General features: G+C 40.3%; 1 protein-coding gene across 1 annotated transcript in view; it reads left to right on the plus strand.

Moving 5' to 3' along the window:
• The first annotated feature begins 302 nt into the window (after window positions 1-302).
• Window positions 303-12,544, plus strand: part of FAM120A (family with sequence similarity 120 member A) — an 81,461-nt gene continuing 69,219 nt past the window's right edge. Inside the window, exons 1-2 of the mRNA XM_083352227.1 lie at window positions 303-1,342; window positions 7,758-8,004. Coding sequence (XP_083208353.1) covers window positions 869-1,342; window positions 7,758-8,004 — 721 coding nt within the window. The 5' untranslated portion in view covers window positions 303-868. The remainder of the gene's footprint in view (window positions 1,343-7,757; window positions 8,005-12,544) is intronic.

Here is a 12,544-nt window from a genome sequence, read left to right on the forward strand (position 1 = left end):
GGCTGGTCCAATCCTCCTCTCCGCTTTCTTCCCGCCTGCCTGGCCGCGCGCATGCTTGCGTTATGCAACAGGCCATGCGCCCTAGCGTCCCAGCTGCAGGGCGGCGGCGCTGGGGCCGTTTTGATTGCTAGCCGAGGCTTTGTCGAGGGCGGTGGTGGAGGTGGAAGAGGAGGCGGAGGAGGAGGAGGAGACGGAAGGGGGAGCTGGCCTGGCCCGGCCAGCCTGCCCTCCCGCTCTGCCATCCAGGTGGAAGTGGCAGCGTGGGCCGTCGGCCCTCATCCAGCTGCCTTCGGCTGCCAGAGCGAGCTGGCGGGCGGCAGTGGCGGCCTGGGCACTCTGGGCCAAGTCCCGCCTGTTCCGCGACGGCTAGTGGGCTGGCTTCCTGCACGTTGTGCCGCTTCCCCCCCTTCTTCTTTTCCTCCTTTCCCTTCCTCCTCCTCCTCCCTCCCTTCCTGCTCTCTCGCTTTTCCCTCCCTCCCTTCCTTTCCCCGGCAGTCGGAGCCGCAGCGGCAGCAGCCACAGCAGCAATAACCCGGATCCCCTGAGCCATGGCGCTGTGAGAGCAGCACATGGCGGGCGCAGCAGCCATGAATCCCCCAGTAATCCATACAACTCCCCCCTGAAGAGCCACCGTGTAACTGCAGCCGCCGCCCGCACCCGCTCACCCATCTACCAACCAACCAGTACGACTTAGTTGAATAATATTAGACCACCAGCACCATCTCTGCCCAGCACTACCCATCGCAACTGCTCCTGCCGCCTCCACGTCCGGACCGAAGACGCTCTTCTCAGCCAGCTCTTTCCCTGCGCCGTCGCCGCCGTCGCCACCTAAGACCCCGCTAACAGCCAGCCCGGTACCACCGTCGCCATGGGAGTGCAGGGCTTCCAGGACTACATCGAGAAACACTGCCCCAGTGCCGTAGTGCCGGTGGAATTGCAGAAGCTGGCCCGGGGCAGTCTGGTGGGTGGTGGTCGCCAAAGGCCTCCTCAGACCCCTCTGCGACTCCTCATCGACGCCGACAACTGCCTGCACCGACTCTACGGCGGCTTTTACACGGACTGGGTGAGCGGCGGGCAATGGAACCACATGCTGGGCTACTTGGCGGCGCTGGCCAAGGCCTGCTTCAACGGCAACATCGAGCTCTTCGTCTTCTTCAACGGCGCCCTGGAAAAGGCCCGGCTCCACGAGTGGGTGAAGCGGCAAGGCAACGAGCGCCAGACCGCCCAACAGATTGTCAGCCACGTCCAAAACAAGGGCACCCCGCCGCCCAAGGTCTGGTTTCTCCCGCCTGTCTGCATGGCGCACTGCATCCGCTTGGCCCTCATCCGCTTCCACATCAAGGTAAGGGAGCGAAAGCAACGGCCTACTCAGAGGCTGCCCCTCGCCGTCTGAGCTGCCCCGGGGTCCCCTTGCGTGCCTCGCCCTGCCCCACGACACCAGGCCTCCCTTGCAGCTCCGATCTGCCCTCCAGCCCTGTTCTGACCCTGCCCCTGCTTTTCGCTCCTTTTTTACTCGCTTCGCACTATCCGGTTCCCCATCCGTCTGATGTGGGGGCCCTTTAGCAGGAGCCTGACGCCCCTCGGGGACCGACTCCAGAGCTGCCGTCTTCCTATTCATGGAAGCGCCTCGGCACCTTACTGGGTTGCCCCCCCCCTCCCTTCCCTGAGGTGGACAGAGGGGCAGCGTTAATAAAGATGGCAGCAGACTTTTCCCTCCCGGTTATGGTTTCACTAATTCCAGAGAGAGGCAGGGAGGGAAGTTCTGTTTTCCCATATCCGCAAAATGTCGTCGAAAACTGGCTGACTTCGAACCTTGGGCGGGTAGACGAGATTTCCTGGGATCGAGCGTGTTTCCCGCTGGTCGTTAATGATCATCCAAGGTTGGCCCGAAAGTACTGTACGGTACTGCGTTTGTCGGCTACAACTCTCCCCTCCCAGGAACAGAATAAAAATAAGTAAGTCTCGCTGCGTCCTCCCTAAGAGGCAGGGAGGTACAGGGTGCCCGAGCTGGCATAGGAGAGGACTTAGTAAGCAAACTGATGTCCTCAATCTGTACAGGGATTTTTCTATTTATACATAGAGCTTTCAAAATCAGATGAGAGGAACCTGGAACATCCAAAGGCTCCCGTCCACAATGTAAGAGGCCCTAATGAGTTGCTGAGATTAAACATTTCAACTAATCATCATTTTCTTGTTCCATTGTGCCTGAACTTGGATTTCTGGCTTGTTAATAATGCAAGTTTTTTTGCCATCTTTCCTCAGACCTTTTAAGTATAGGTCAGGTCCATTCTTTCCCCATACTAACAGCTATAAACTATAGTTTTAACTATAAAGGAAGATAATTGGTGATCATTGTACTTGATCCAGGAGTGAGAGTTGCATTGCCAGTTGGGTGGGGGGAATCCATCATTATATTTTTGTTCTGGGTTCACTCTAATTTTTTTAATTGTGTCTTTTGTGTTCTTTTTTTGAAAACAACAGGTTCAGGTGTTTTAATTCCATTGTTTTGATCCCTCAAATAAGCAAAATGACCCTTGAAAGTAGTAACCACTCTGAATCAGTTATTTTTTATCCAGTTGTTTGTTTTAAGTAGAATTATTTCTATAATTTGTTTAAATCATAAATGGGAAATTAGATATTTATCAAGAAAATGCACACAAGAAACAAGCTTTTTTAATGTATGATTTAGAAGGCAAGGAAACTTGTTTTAGACTAATACAACCATTGTAAATAATTTAATTATACTTTTGTAGAAGATACTAAGTTTTAAATTGTTACTATAACCGTGAAACAACACAATTAATTATATATGTGGTTGAATAAATTTATAATATGCTTTGATTTACAGACTTTATTGCATGTTGATCAATGACCATAGTTATTCCTCCATTTTTTCTTAAGTTTCCCCCCCTAGATAATTATATAGTATTGTTCTCATGATAATAGTTGTAATAGCATTTCATTTCATTTTATTTCATTTTGTCCTTAAAATAAATCTACTGGTGAGGTATCCTGCTTGAACTCTTAGTTCTCCTAAGTGAAGAGTTTTGTCAATTCTCAGTTGAGTAAATATGCGACCTTTACAGATAATGTATAGTTTAGTAATTGGAAGTTGGTGTTAGGAGGCTCTACTTTCTGGCAGATAAATCCATAGCTGTAGAGACAAAGGATCCTCCTCACTCTCAGCCCCAGAATATTTTTAGACATGGATATCAAAAGTTAGTTTTTAATAAGTTCAGTGAAACTAAAAACATAACACTTTTTTAAAGTGTGGGTTAAATTATTTTCTGACTGAAACTTAGCAGTTTAAGGCCTAGAATTCATTCTGTGTTATAGAATGGCTGTGATACTTCAGACTAAGTTGCTAGTGGAAGTCCCTCCCCTTGTTTCCGTTGTAACTGGTAAGAAATTTAGTAAGCCTACATGTCGACAAATCTGGTGTAATGATTGGCTTATATAAGTGACAGACATTAAGTGTAACATCATAGCAAACAAGTTAGATTGCTCTGTTCTTGTTACTCATCTGAAAGCTGCTAAGTGCAATCATATTTCTCTAAATCAGATGTGGCTTACATTTCTATTTAATACAGCTAGAAACCCATTTTTTCAGTAGTATTTGCAGAAAAAGGATCAGTGATTTCAAAGAGTATTGATGTTCTGAAATTTTTCCTAAACATTTTTCTTTCCAACACTTAATAAGAATTTTTCTTGTAAAATGGAAATAAAAGCAAATGTTATATTGTAATGCGAACTTTTAAATCCATTAGCAACAGTTCTTCTTACTCTAAATTTACAGAAAGTTGCAATAAGATATTTATTTCTATGCAGTAATCCTTTAAATATGAACTGGCTTAACACCATTACATCTAGTGGAATAAAGTTCTAGTGAACTATACTAAAGATAACATTAAAAATATAAGATAAATTCCATCATGATGACCGTTTATGTTATAATATGTACTGGGATTATTGTCTGATTAATGAACATAATTCACATTATATTGGAATCTCAAGTGCATAATTCTAATAAGTTGCATAAACAACAGAGAATATCTGTCAGTCTAAATAGTAAGAGGATCAAGGGAAGTTTTATTCAGAACACCTAATATGTCAATACATGACACATGCATTGTAACTGCCTTTCAGATTATAAATACATAAAGCAATTTTAAATAATTTTCAGTGAAATGCTGTGTTTCTGTCATTTGACACTCAGCACTACCTATTGGACTTTTTCTCCAATTTATCCATATGTGTCAGATTATACATTCTGTCACCTATCTATTCTGACCAAAGTTTGTACTTGATGAAGATTATAAGAATTTTATGTTCCATTACTGATAGAAAAGAATGTTTGAACTGTGGGGTATTTGGTGTTCTCTTGAGCTTGGTTATTTAGGCCAGGGCTTTTCAACCAGTGGTACGGGTACCACCTGTGGTACATTGACACCTAGCAGGTGGTACGCAACCATCCTAGAAAAGTGGTAGCAGGGGAGGGGAATGAGCTGAACCGGCGGTAGCACTGCACAAGCCTGAGTGAGAGATGGCTGGAGCTGCAGGGCTGTCAGGGCTCAGTGGAAGCACCAGGATCAGCGCCAGGCTCCAGCTGGAGCTCGGCGCTGATCCTGGCGCTTCCACTGAGCACAGAAGAAGCGCCGATCAGCTGGAATGTTGCAGCATCTCCAGGGTCTTGTGATTTACATTCAGATGCTTGGCAACTGATTCATATTTATGACGGTCACAGTGTCCCAGGGTCATGAGAAGTAACAAAAACCTGCTACACCCACCCAGCAGAGGGGGGGAATAAAAATCAAACAATCCCCCCACCCCCACTGCCAGTCCTCAACAGAAATGCTCACAACAATGAAAACCTTGGACAGGAGGAAGAGCGCCACCAGGAGGGCAGGCAGGTGTCTTGCTTGGCTGTGACTTGGGGGCACTTTTTTCAGTGTCATTGTAACTTTGAACAGTCACTAAGCAAACTGTTGTAAGTCGAAGACTACCTGCACTTCATCGCTTTTTCCCTTTTTGGTAATCAAGTTTTTGACACCTTGCTAGGTGACTGGTGGTACTCGGATGTTGCCATATCCTAAAAGTGGTACAATGGGTGAAAAAGTTGAAAAGCCCTGGTTTAGACATCCATGAACACCATCTAGGAGTCTGAAGACCTGATGAAAACTCCTTAATTTCACAATTCGTGGACCATAGTTTCTTGGAAACTCAGCATCATAGACCAATCTCAATCTCAATCTCAAAAAATGCTAGAGAATTCCTGGAAGCCTGATATTCCTTACAGATCTGCCATCCACCATCATATAGAGATAAACAACATCTACATGCTGTTCAAAAGAGATAATCAAACAGCCAAAAAGAAAACAAAAAATGAAAATACTTCCTCACCAGCAATCAGCAGAGATTAAAACCAAGATTAGCACTAGACCAGGGGTCGGCAACCTCGGCTCTTTTATGACTCGTGGACTTCAACTCCCAGAATTCCTGAGCCAGCTATGCTGGCTCAGGAATTCTGGGAGTTGAAGTCCACGAGTCATAAAAGAGCCGAGGTTGCCGACCCCTGCACTAGACCAACAATCAAGAAGTAAACAGTACCCCAATCAAGGAACCATCAACTCAAGCAAACAAGCTAACAGTAAACAACAGCCTAATCAAGGAACCACAAGACGACTCCCACCTATACTGACAGGGCAAGCCACTAGTATATAAAACAAGAGCAAACATTTTTTAGTATTGATGATGTTTTCTTGTTTGGTAATGAAACCAAGCAACTAAGCACAGTGAGCCCCAAGGACCCTACATAATCTATTATATTTGAAGGGGATCAAATCTGGGAGACCTAATATTCTAAAGGTATTTTGAACCAAACATTTAGGATATTGTACACAATATATTTGCTTTATTTTTCATGATTTTGGAATTCTTAAATCTCTGAGGAAAGATGTAATACTGGATTCTTTCAATTGCTTTGGTATTTTAATTAGCATTTGCTCATAAGATTTGATTTACCACTGGCCATCCCCTCTTCCCCCCAATATTGGTTGTATTGTGTGGGTATCTACTCTGATGCTCACCACCAAATTGGCATGCTTTTTTCTGGGCAATTGAGCAAGAATACTGTTTTTCTACCTATATATCATTTTAAGACATCTAGCAGTCTAGGGTAAATTTAACAATAAACAGTTAAATACAGTAAATTGCAAATATTAATTCAGCTTTTTAAAAAGATTGGTGAAAAAGGTGGTTTTAATTTTTTTAATGAATTTGTAGAATCTAAATGTGGAAATCAGTTCATAAATAAGAAGCAATGCAAGAGAAGCCCCCTGTTTGCTTGCCACAAAGCTGGACAACTGACATTGAGGCATTTTTATGGAAGCTTCTCTTGCTAAATGCTTAGTCAGGTTATTCTGAAATTCCTATGGCATGAGAGAATGGAAATTGATAAAATGATAAATAGGGTCTCGGAATCATTAAATGAATCCATGTTCATAATCATATCCTAACTAGCTACCTAGGTATAAACATTTTCCAGAAATGTAATTAGAAAAAAAATGCTATTACTCAGAGTTGACCAGCATTTTGAGGAAAATGGAAATATGAAATACATATTTTTGAAATGTAAAGAGTTTAAGATAAGTTGTGTTAATTTATAATTGTATGAAATATACTAATTAAAGTTGTGTTCTGTACAGTGGAGCATGTATTTTTATGAGAAAGTTAATGTTAGTTTTTTAGCTAGTTTGAAATAATTTAAATGTTGATAAATTCTAAATAAATAGAATTACAGATAGTTGAATTCTGAGAAATATGGAATCAACTTACCTTTTCTGGGCAAGGAGAAACCAGCAGCCAAATAGAAAAAAAATCACCACCACTATAATAAAGCTTTACATTTTTAATATATGCAACAAATATTGAAAGCACATATTTTCAGGAAAAAATATGAGAGTAATGTAGGAAAAAACCCCAAAGTTGAGAATATTTGTTTTGCTATATTTACTATCAGCCCCCCGTCCAGTATTTCTGGATCTGAAGTAGACATCTTCAGTTTTACTTACCCATTATATTTTTAACCTTTTTGAGAACTAAGGTTTTGCCTTTCTTGAGAAATTCCTCCCTACCCTTTCTAGCTCTAAATTATTTTGTATAACAATTGTATTATGTTTTTTTTAAAAAATAGGAAATGCTTCATAACACCTTTACAATTTTTCTGCTTTGAATTATCTAAAATAGATCACTTTCATTCCATAGAAATTGACCTAGTTCAAGTTTCAGGGTCATTCTGTAATGAGTAGAAATAGAATTGTAAGTGAATTTCAGGAAAAGTTGGTCAAGCTGTCAACCACAGAAAGCCATTGATTATTCTACCACCAGAAGAGTAGGCTGGAATATGATCAACCTATTAAGGCAGCTTTTCTCAAAAAGTAGGTTGTGACTTGCTAATGGGGAACAGGTCATAAAGCATTGGATGAAGCATCACTATGTAATGTTTTTCCTTACAAGTTCTTTCTAAACAAGCTTACTAGTTTCATCCAAAGGAATTGTGAATATGAAGCAGTGTGGTGTTGAAGGGCGCCCGAGTATTATTTTTCGTTTAATTGTATAATGTTTAGCAAGTTATAACTTCGTATTCTATATATGAACTTTTTAAAACTTGTGGTATTAATGTAGACTTGGTTTATATGTACAAATGGGTGTGCTAACTTTTAATATATTCTTTTGCATCTCCCTTTTCTTTTGTGTAGGTTGCACAAAGTATCGAAGATCATCATCAAGAAGTAATTGGTTTTTGCCGAGAAAAAGGCTTTCATGGTTTGGTTGCATATGATTCAGATTATGCATTGTGCAACATCCCTTACTATTTCAGTGCCCATGCCCTAAAATTGAGCCGTAATGGGAAAAGCCTCACAACAAGCCAATACCTGATGCATGAAGTTGCCAAGCAACTGGACCTGAATCCAAATCGATTTCCTATTTTTGCTGCTCTTTTAGGTAGGTAAAATAATACATGACAGTCTGTGTATACATGTGTGTGTATATCCTGAAAATTTGTTAAAGGGAGACTTGTATGTTTGTAATCATAAAAAGTGAATGTCCTTAAAAATTCCATTGAATCTGTGTTTTAGCTATTTGGAAATCAGCCTGCTTTAATTGGAAAATTGTCAAGCCCAAACCAAAATTTTCATATCACTTAAATTGAATGTTATATGAAATCTACCTGCAATTAAAATTTCTTAATTTAATTGGATGAGATTTATAAATGCAACCATTACTATGAAGGAATTGAATGTTATATGAAATCTACCTGCAATTAAAATTTCTTAATTTAATTGGATGAGATTTATAAATGCAATCATTAGAATTTTGGTCCTGAGTACTTTTAAAAATGGAGAATGTGTATAGCAAATTCTAATATCCTATAAAATAATTCTAGAGTAAAATAAGATTAATAGGGAATGTCAGCAAAATAAAAACTATCCATTAAAATAGAAATCTTTAGAAGGAGTTGTCTATAGAAGGAACTACAGATGTGTGGGATTTTGTGCTGATTGCAGTAAAAAAAGGCAGGAGTGTGCTGCTTTACATACAGACTGAAATATTGTTTAACTTATAGTTAGGTGTAACTGCCACCAAATTAGCTAGAAATTAAAGCATTTTATGCACTACAATACACTCTTGTTGAATAGACACTTAGTAAAATGTAGTATTACATTCCTATATATGAATAGCTTAATTCTAATCAAAATCTAACTGAATAAGACCAGAAATAGTGAAAGAATGGTTATTCCAACTATATATAAATGCTAAGATAATTACTAAGCTTACTCTAGTATCTGCAGCACCAAATTTGTGTACACATATAGTACATAGAAATTGAGATAATGATTTAGCTTGCTATAATGCTAATCAAGATGTATTTGTTTGCATATAATTTATTTGAAGATTTCAACAGGTATTTTATTGTTGGCAACCCTAATTTTAAATAATAGTTTCAAGGTACTTCTCAGCCTTATGAGGTATACAGACAGGAAACACAACCATATGAGCTAATTCTATTTTATTATAAGGTTATATTAACAGAATATTGCATGTGTGAGAGAAAACCCCATCTTTTTACAGCCCTAAAACTAGACAAGGTGCTTATTGAGTCTCATGCCCTACTCACATTCCTGCTGTGGGACAAGCTGCCTTTTATCCGACTGTTCCCTTGCCCTGTGTCCCAAAGGTTATTCCCACATACCATTATACTACATCGATGGACTGATTTATTAACAATATTTGTTAACTCACCCCAATCAACATGAATTCTGGGCAACAATAGTGTAACACAAGCTTCAAAATTCAAATTACATACCAGTGAAAATCAGTAAGTAAAGATACAGGCAATGACAGATTGCCAGATTCAATGAAAGACTGAAAGTGTACCAAATTGCTTTAACTTGCTTATGGAATATAAGGAGAGTTGGGACTGATACAGTTCTGGGAGAAGGATATCTCATTAAGTAGAAAGCACCATTGAGAAGGCCTATTGTCAGATCTGCATATTCCTTGTGAGGAGAAGGAACACACTCTAAATGTTCTTACCACAGACAAATTCTATTTGGACAAGTCTCACACATATCACAAGAAAATAGCCAATTCACAGAAGAGAAATCAATGATGCTTAGAAAAACTTATTTATTTATAAAACATATTGTTCAAACACATACATAAACATATACAAAATGAGAAAAAGGCACTCATGGACCCTAAACACAAAGACAGTCTTTTTTGCTCCATACTAAGAGAGTCATCCTACAAATACACCCTCTAACAGACTCTGGTTCAGATTGTTTGGGTAACCAGTTAGGTATTGGCAAAAAAAAATAAAGGGAAAAATCTTAAATCAATTTAAATCAATTTTTGATTTAGTGTTTGAAAAGGCAAGCAGCCACCACAAAACTAGATATACACAAAGATTGCTTTCAAATAGATCAGTTCTTCAGTTTTGTGTTTTAATAGATGAAGACAAGAATGATAACTGATTGATGCTATTAGCAAAGAAGATGGAATTTGTAGAAAAGCCGTACAACGTAGCTTACTTTGTGAATCTAGTGAGTATAAGGTTTGTAAAGCTCTTCTTGACTTTAGGAGCTCTCCATAGCAGCAGTGATACTGTATATCCTTTTTCCTGGAATAGTGACGCCATCTGGATTACTGAATTTAGCATTACTCAGTGATATATTTCTTATTTAGCTGTTTTCCACAAGAAAATGAGGATCGAGAAATGTTTTAGTACAGGATTTCCTGACTAAGAAAGCAATACTGTATTGGAGCTGAAAATATCAGTGACTCCGGTATCCCTACTAAATGTACAGTATTGCTTAAACAAAAGTGTAATTTTTGTATGATTGATAAGGCTTGCCTTCCATCTTATTTCTGTGTTGATCAGTTCTGTCTGTTTTTCCAACAATTGCTGAGTACTTTGATGGAAGTAACCAGTAGCATTTCAGTATGTTTTGATTTGACTGAAAGTACTGATTCAGTAACATGTTTTCTCTTAAACTGGAACATCTTTGACAGTGAACTTAAGTGTCTTGTATATTGTCTTCTTCATCATCATCATAGACCTCATAGCCATTTAGCTAATGTTTATATTTCCTGTTTTATGGGATGGTCTATCTCTATATTGCTTTCTGCCTTCTAGAGTGACCCCAAACTCTTAACAGAAAAGTTCTTACAAGTGTGAGAAGAAGACAAGATTGCAGTTGGTTTCAATATTTTACAATCTGAACCTACACTGTTTGCATGGTAGAACAACAATACCATGAGGATAGTACATAATGGAACTATGAGTATCATCACGTTTTAATCAGATAGATTTTTTTGAGATGTTAACATAAAAGTCGAACATCAGCATTTCATCTTTGCTGATTGGCAGTATTAGAAAGTTATCCATTAATCCCAGAAGTATGGGTAGATCACATATTGGAATGCTGTGCTGCCTGTTCTTATACTGATGCAGAACCATAATTTAGACTTTGCTATATCACCACCCCAGAAGTACAGGTATTGGCAGAAGGGAGGCTTGTGTGTCTCGTTTCCTTCTTCCTTCCTACTAAGATGCTTACATAGCTTGGAATGGTCTGAAAACTATTCAGTTTTTGCCTTGGTGAACCATAGAAAATCTTTAGATGTTCAATTTTTGTTTTATGATTGTTGTTTTTGTTGTAACAGAGCCCCTGTTTTTACATTATGTAGCTTAGGAATTGTTTCATTTTGTTGAAGTGGTTCATGTAGCAAGTGATGTCTGAAGATCTTAACTCCTAAACATTATTACTTGGAAATAGGCTTCAGTGGTAGGGATTTTACTTTCCGATAAACATCCGCAAGAATTAGAAGTGATATTAGAAAAAATATAGATTAATTATGTCTATTAGCATAATGGCATTCCATGATTTGGGAGTAGAATTTCAAGCTAATCTATCCAGCTTCAGTAATTCCAAACACTTATTTAAGTTAAGGCATATGCGGAGATTCATCTAACTATATAAACATACTTAAAATAAATTACCCGTATATACTTGAGTATAAGCCGACTCGAGTATAAGCCAAGACCCCCCAATTTTACCCAAAAAACTGGAAAAAGTTATAGACTCGAGTATAAGCCGAGGCTGGAAAATGCAGCAGCTCACGGTAAATTTCAAAAATAAAAATACAGGTAGATAACAATAAAATTGCTTTAATTGAGGCATGTGGAAAAGAGGGTCAACAAAAACAATATATTATCAGTATATTCTCCGCTCTGCCATGATGTCCCCGTTTTGGTCTCCTGGTGACGTGGGGCTGAGCCGGAAAAGGGGGAGGGGGAGACCGAGGGAGGGAGGAAGGAAGATAGAGAGAGAGACGGAGCCAGCGTCAGCCAGCGGGCTCACGAGGGGCAGCAACCTCGCGAGAGGCCATGCGCAAGCCATTAGGACGCGCGCGAGCCCTTGGGGAGGCAGGGCGGGAGCGCAGTCTGGCCGCTGGGCTTCCTTTCCCTCTTGTCCGCATCGCTGCAAGGAATTGCGTTGTTTGGGGACGGCGACGCTCGCCCATTCACACGCTGTCCAAACGCTGGTCATTTGCTGCGGGGCTCCCGCTTGGAAGGGAAGGGAAGATTTGTGAGGGGAAGATGTCCTATCGGGGTGGACATAAGGATCCTCCTCCTGAAAAATGTTACCCCAAGTATTCAAGCCAGTCTGTCCCAATAACCTGGGAAGCCTTTCCAAATCCCAGGCTGGTTGTAGTCAGGGTGACCTTCACGCATCTGGAAGGCACTGAGAGAGCGTTTTTTGTTGAATTGGAGCCATGGGCTAGTCGTGGTTAAGGCACTTGTAGGCGAAGCAAATCACAAAAGCCCCCAAATCCTTCTAAATGCAGCCCACGGGCGAGCTTCCCAAGTTGTTTTAATTTAGTTTGCATGTGGCAATAGAAATAAGCTTTTTTCCTCCTCAGCGGATCGGTGCGGTGAAGAGGCTGGGCTTCCTTCGGGGGGCCTTTCATTCCTGTA

Source organism: Vipera ursinii (assembly GCF_947247035.1).
Source record: "Vipera ursinii genome assembly, chromosome: 2".
Classification (NCBI taxonomy): Eukaryota; Metazoa; Chordata; class Lepidosauria; order Squamata; family Viperidae; genus Vipera; species Vipera ursinii.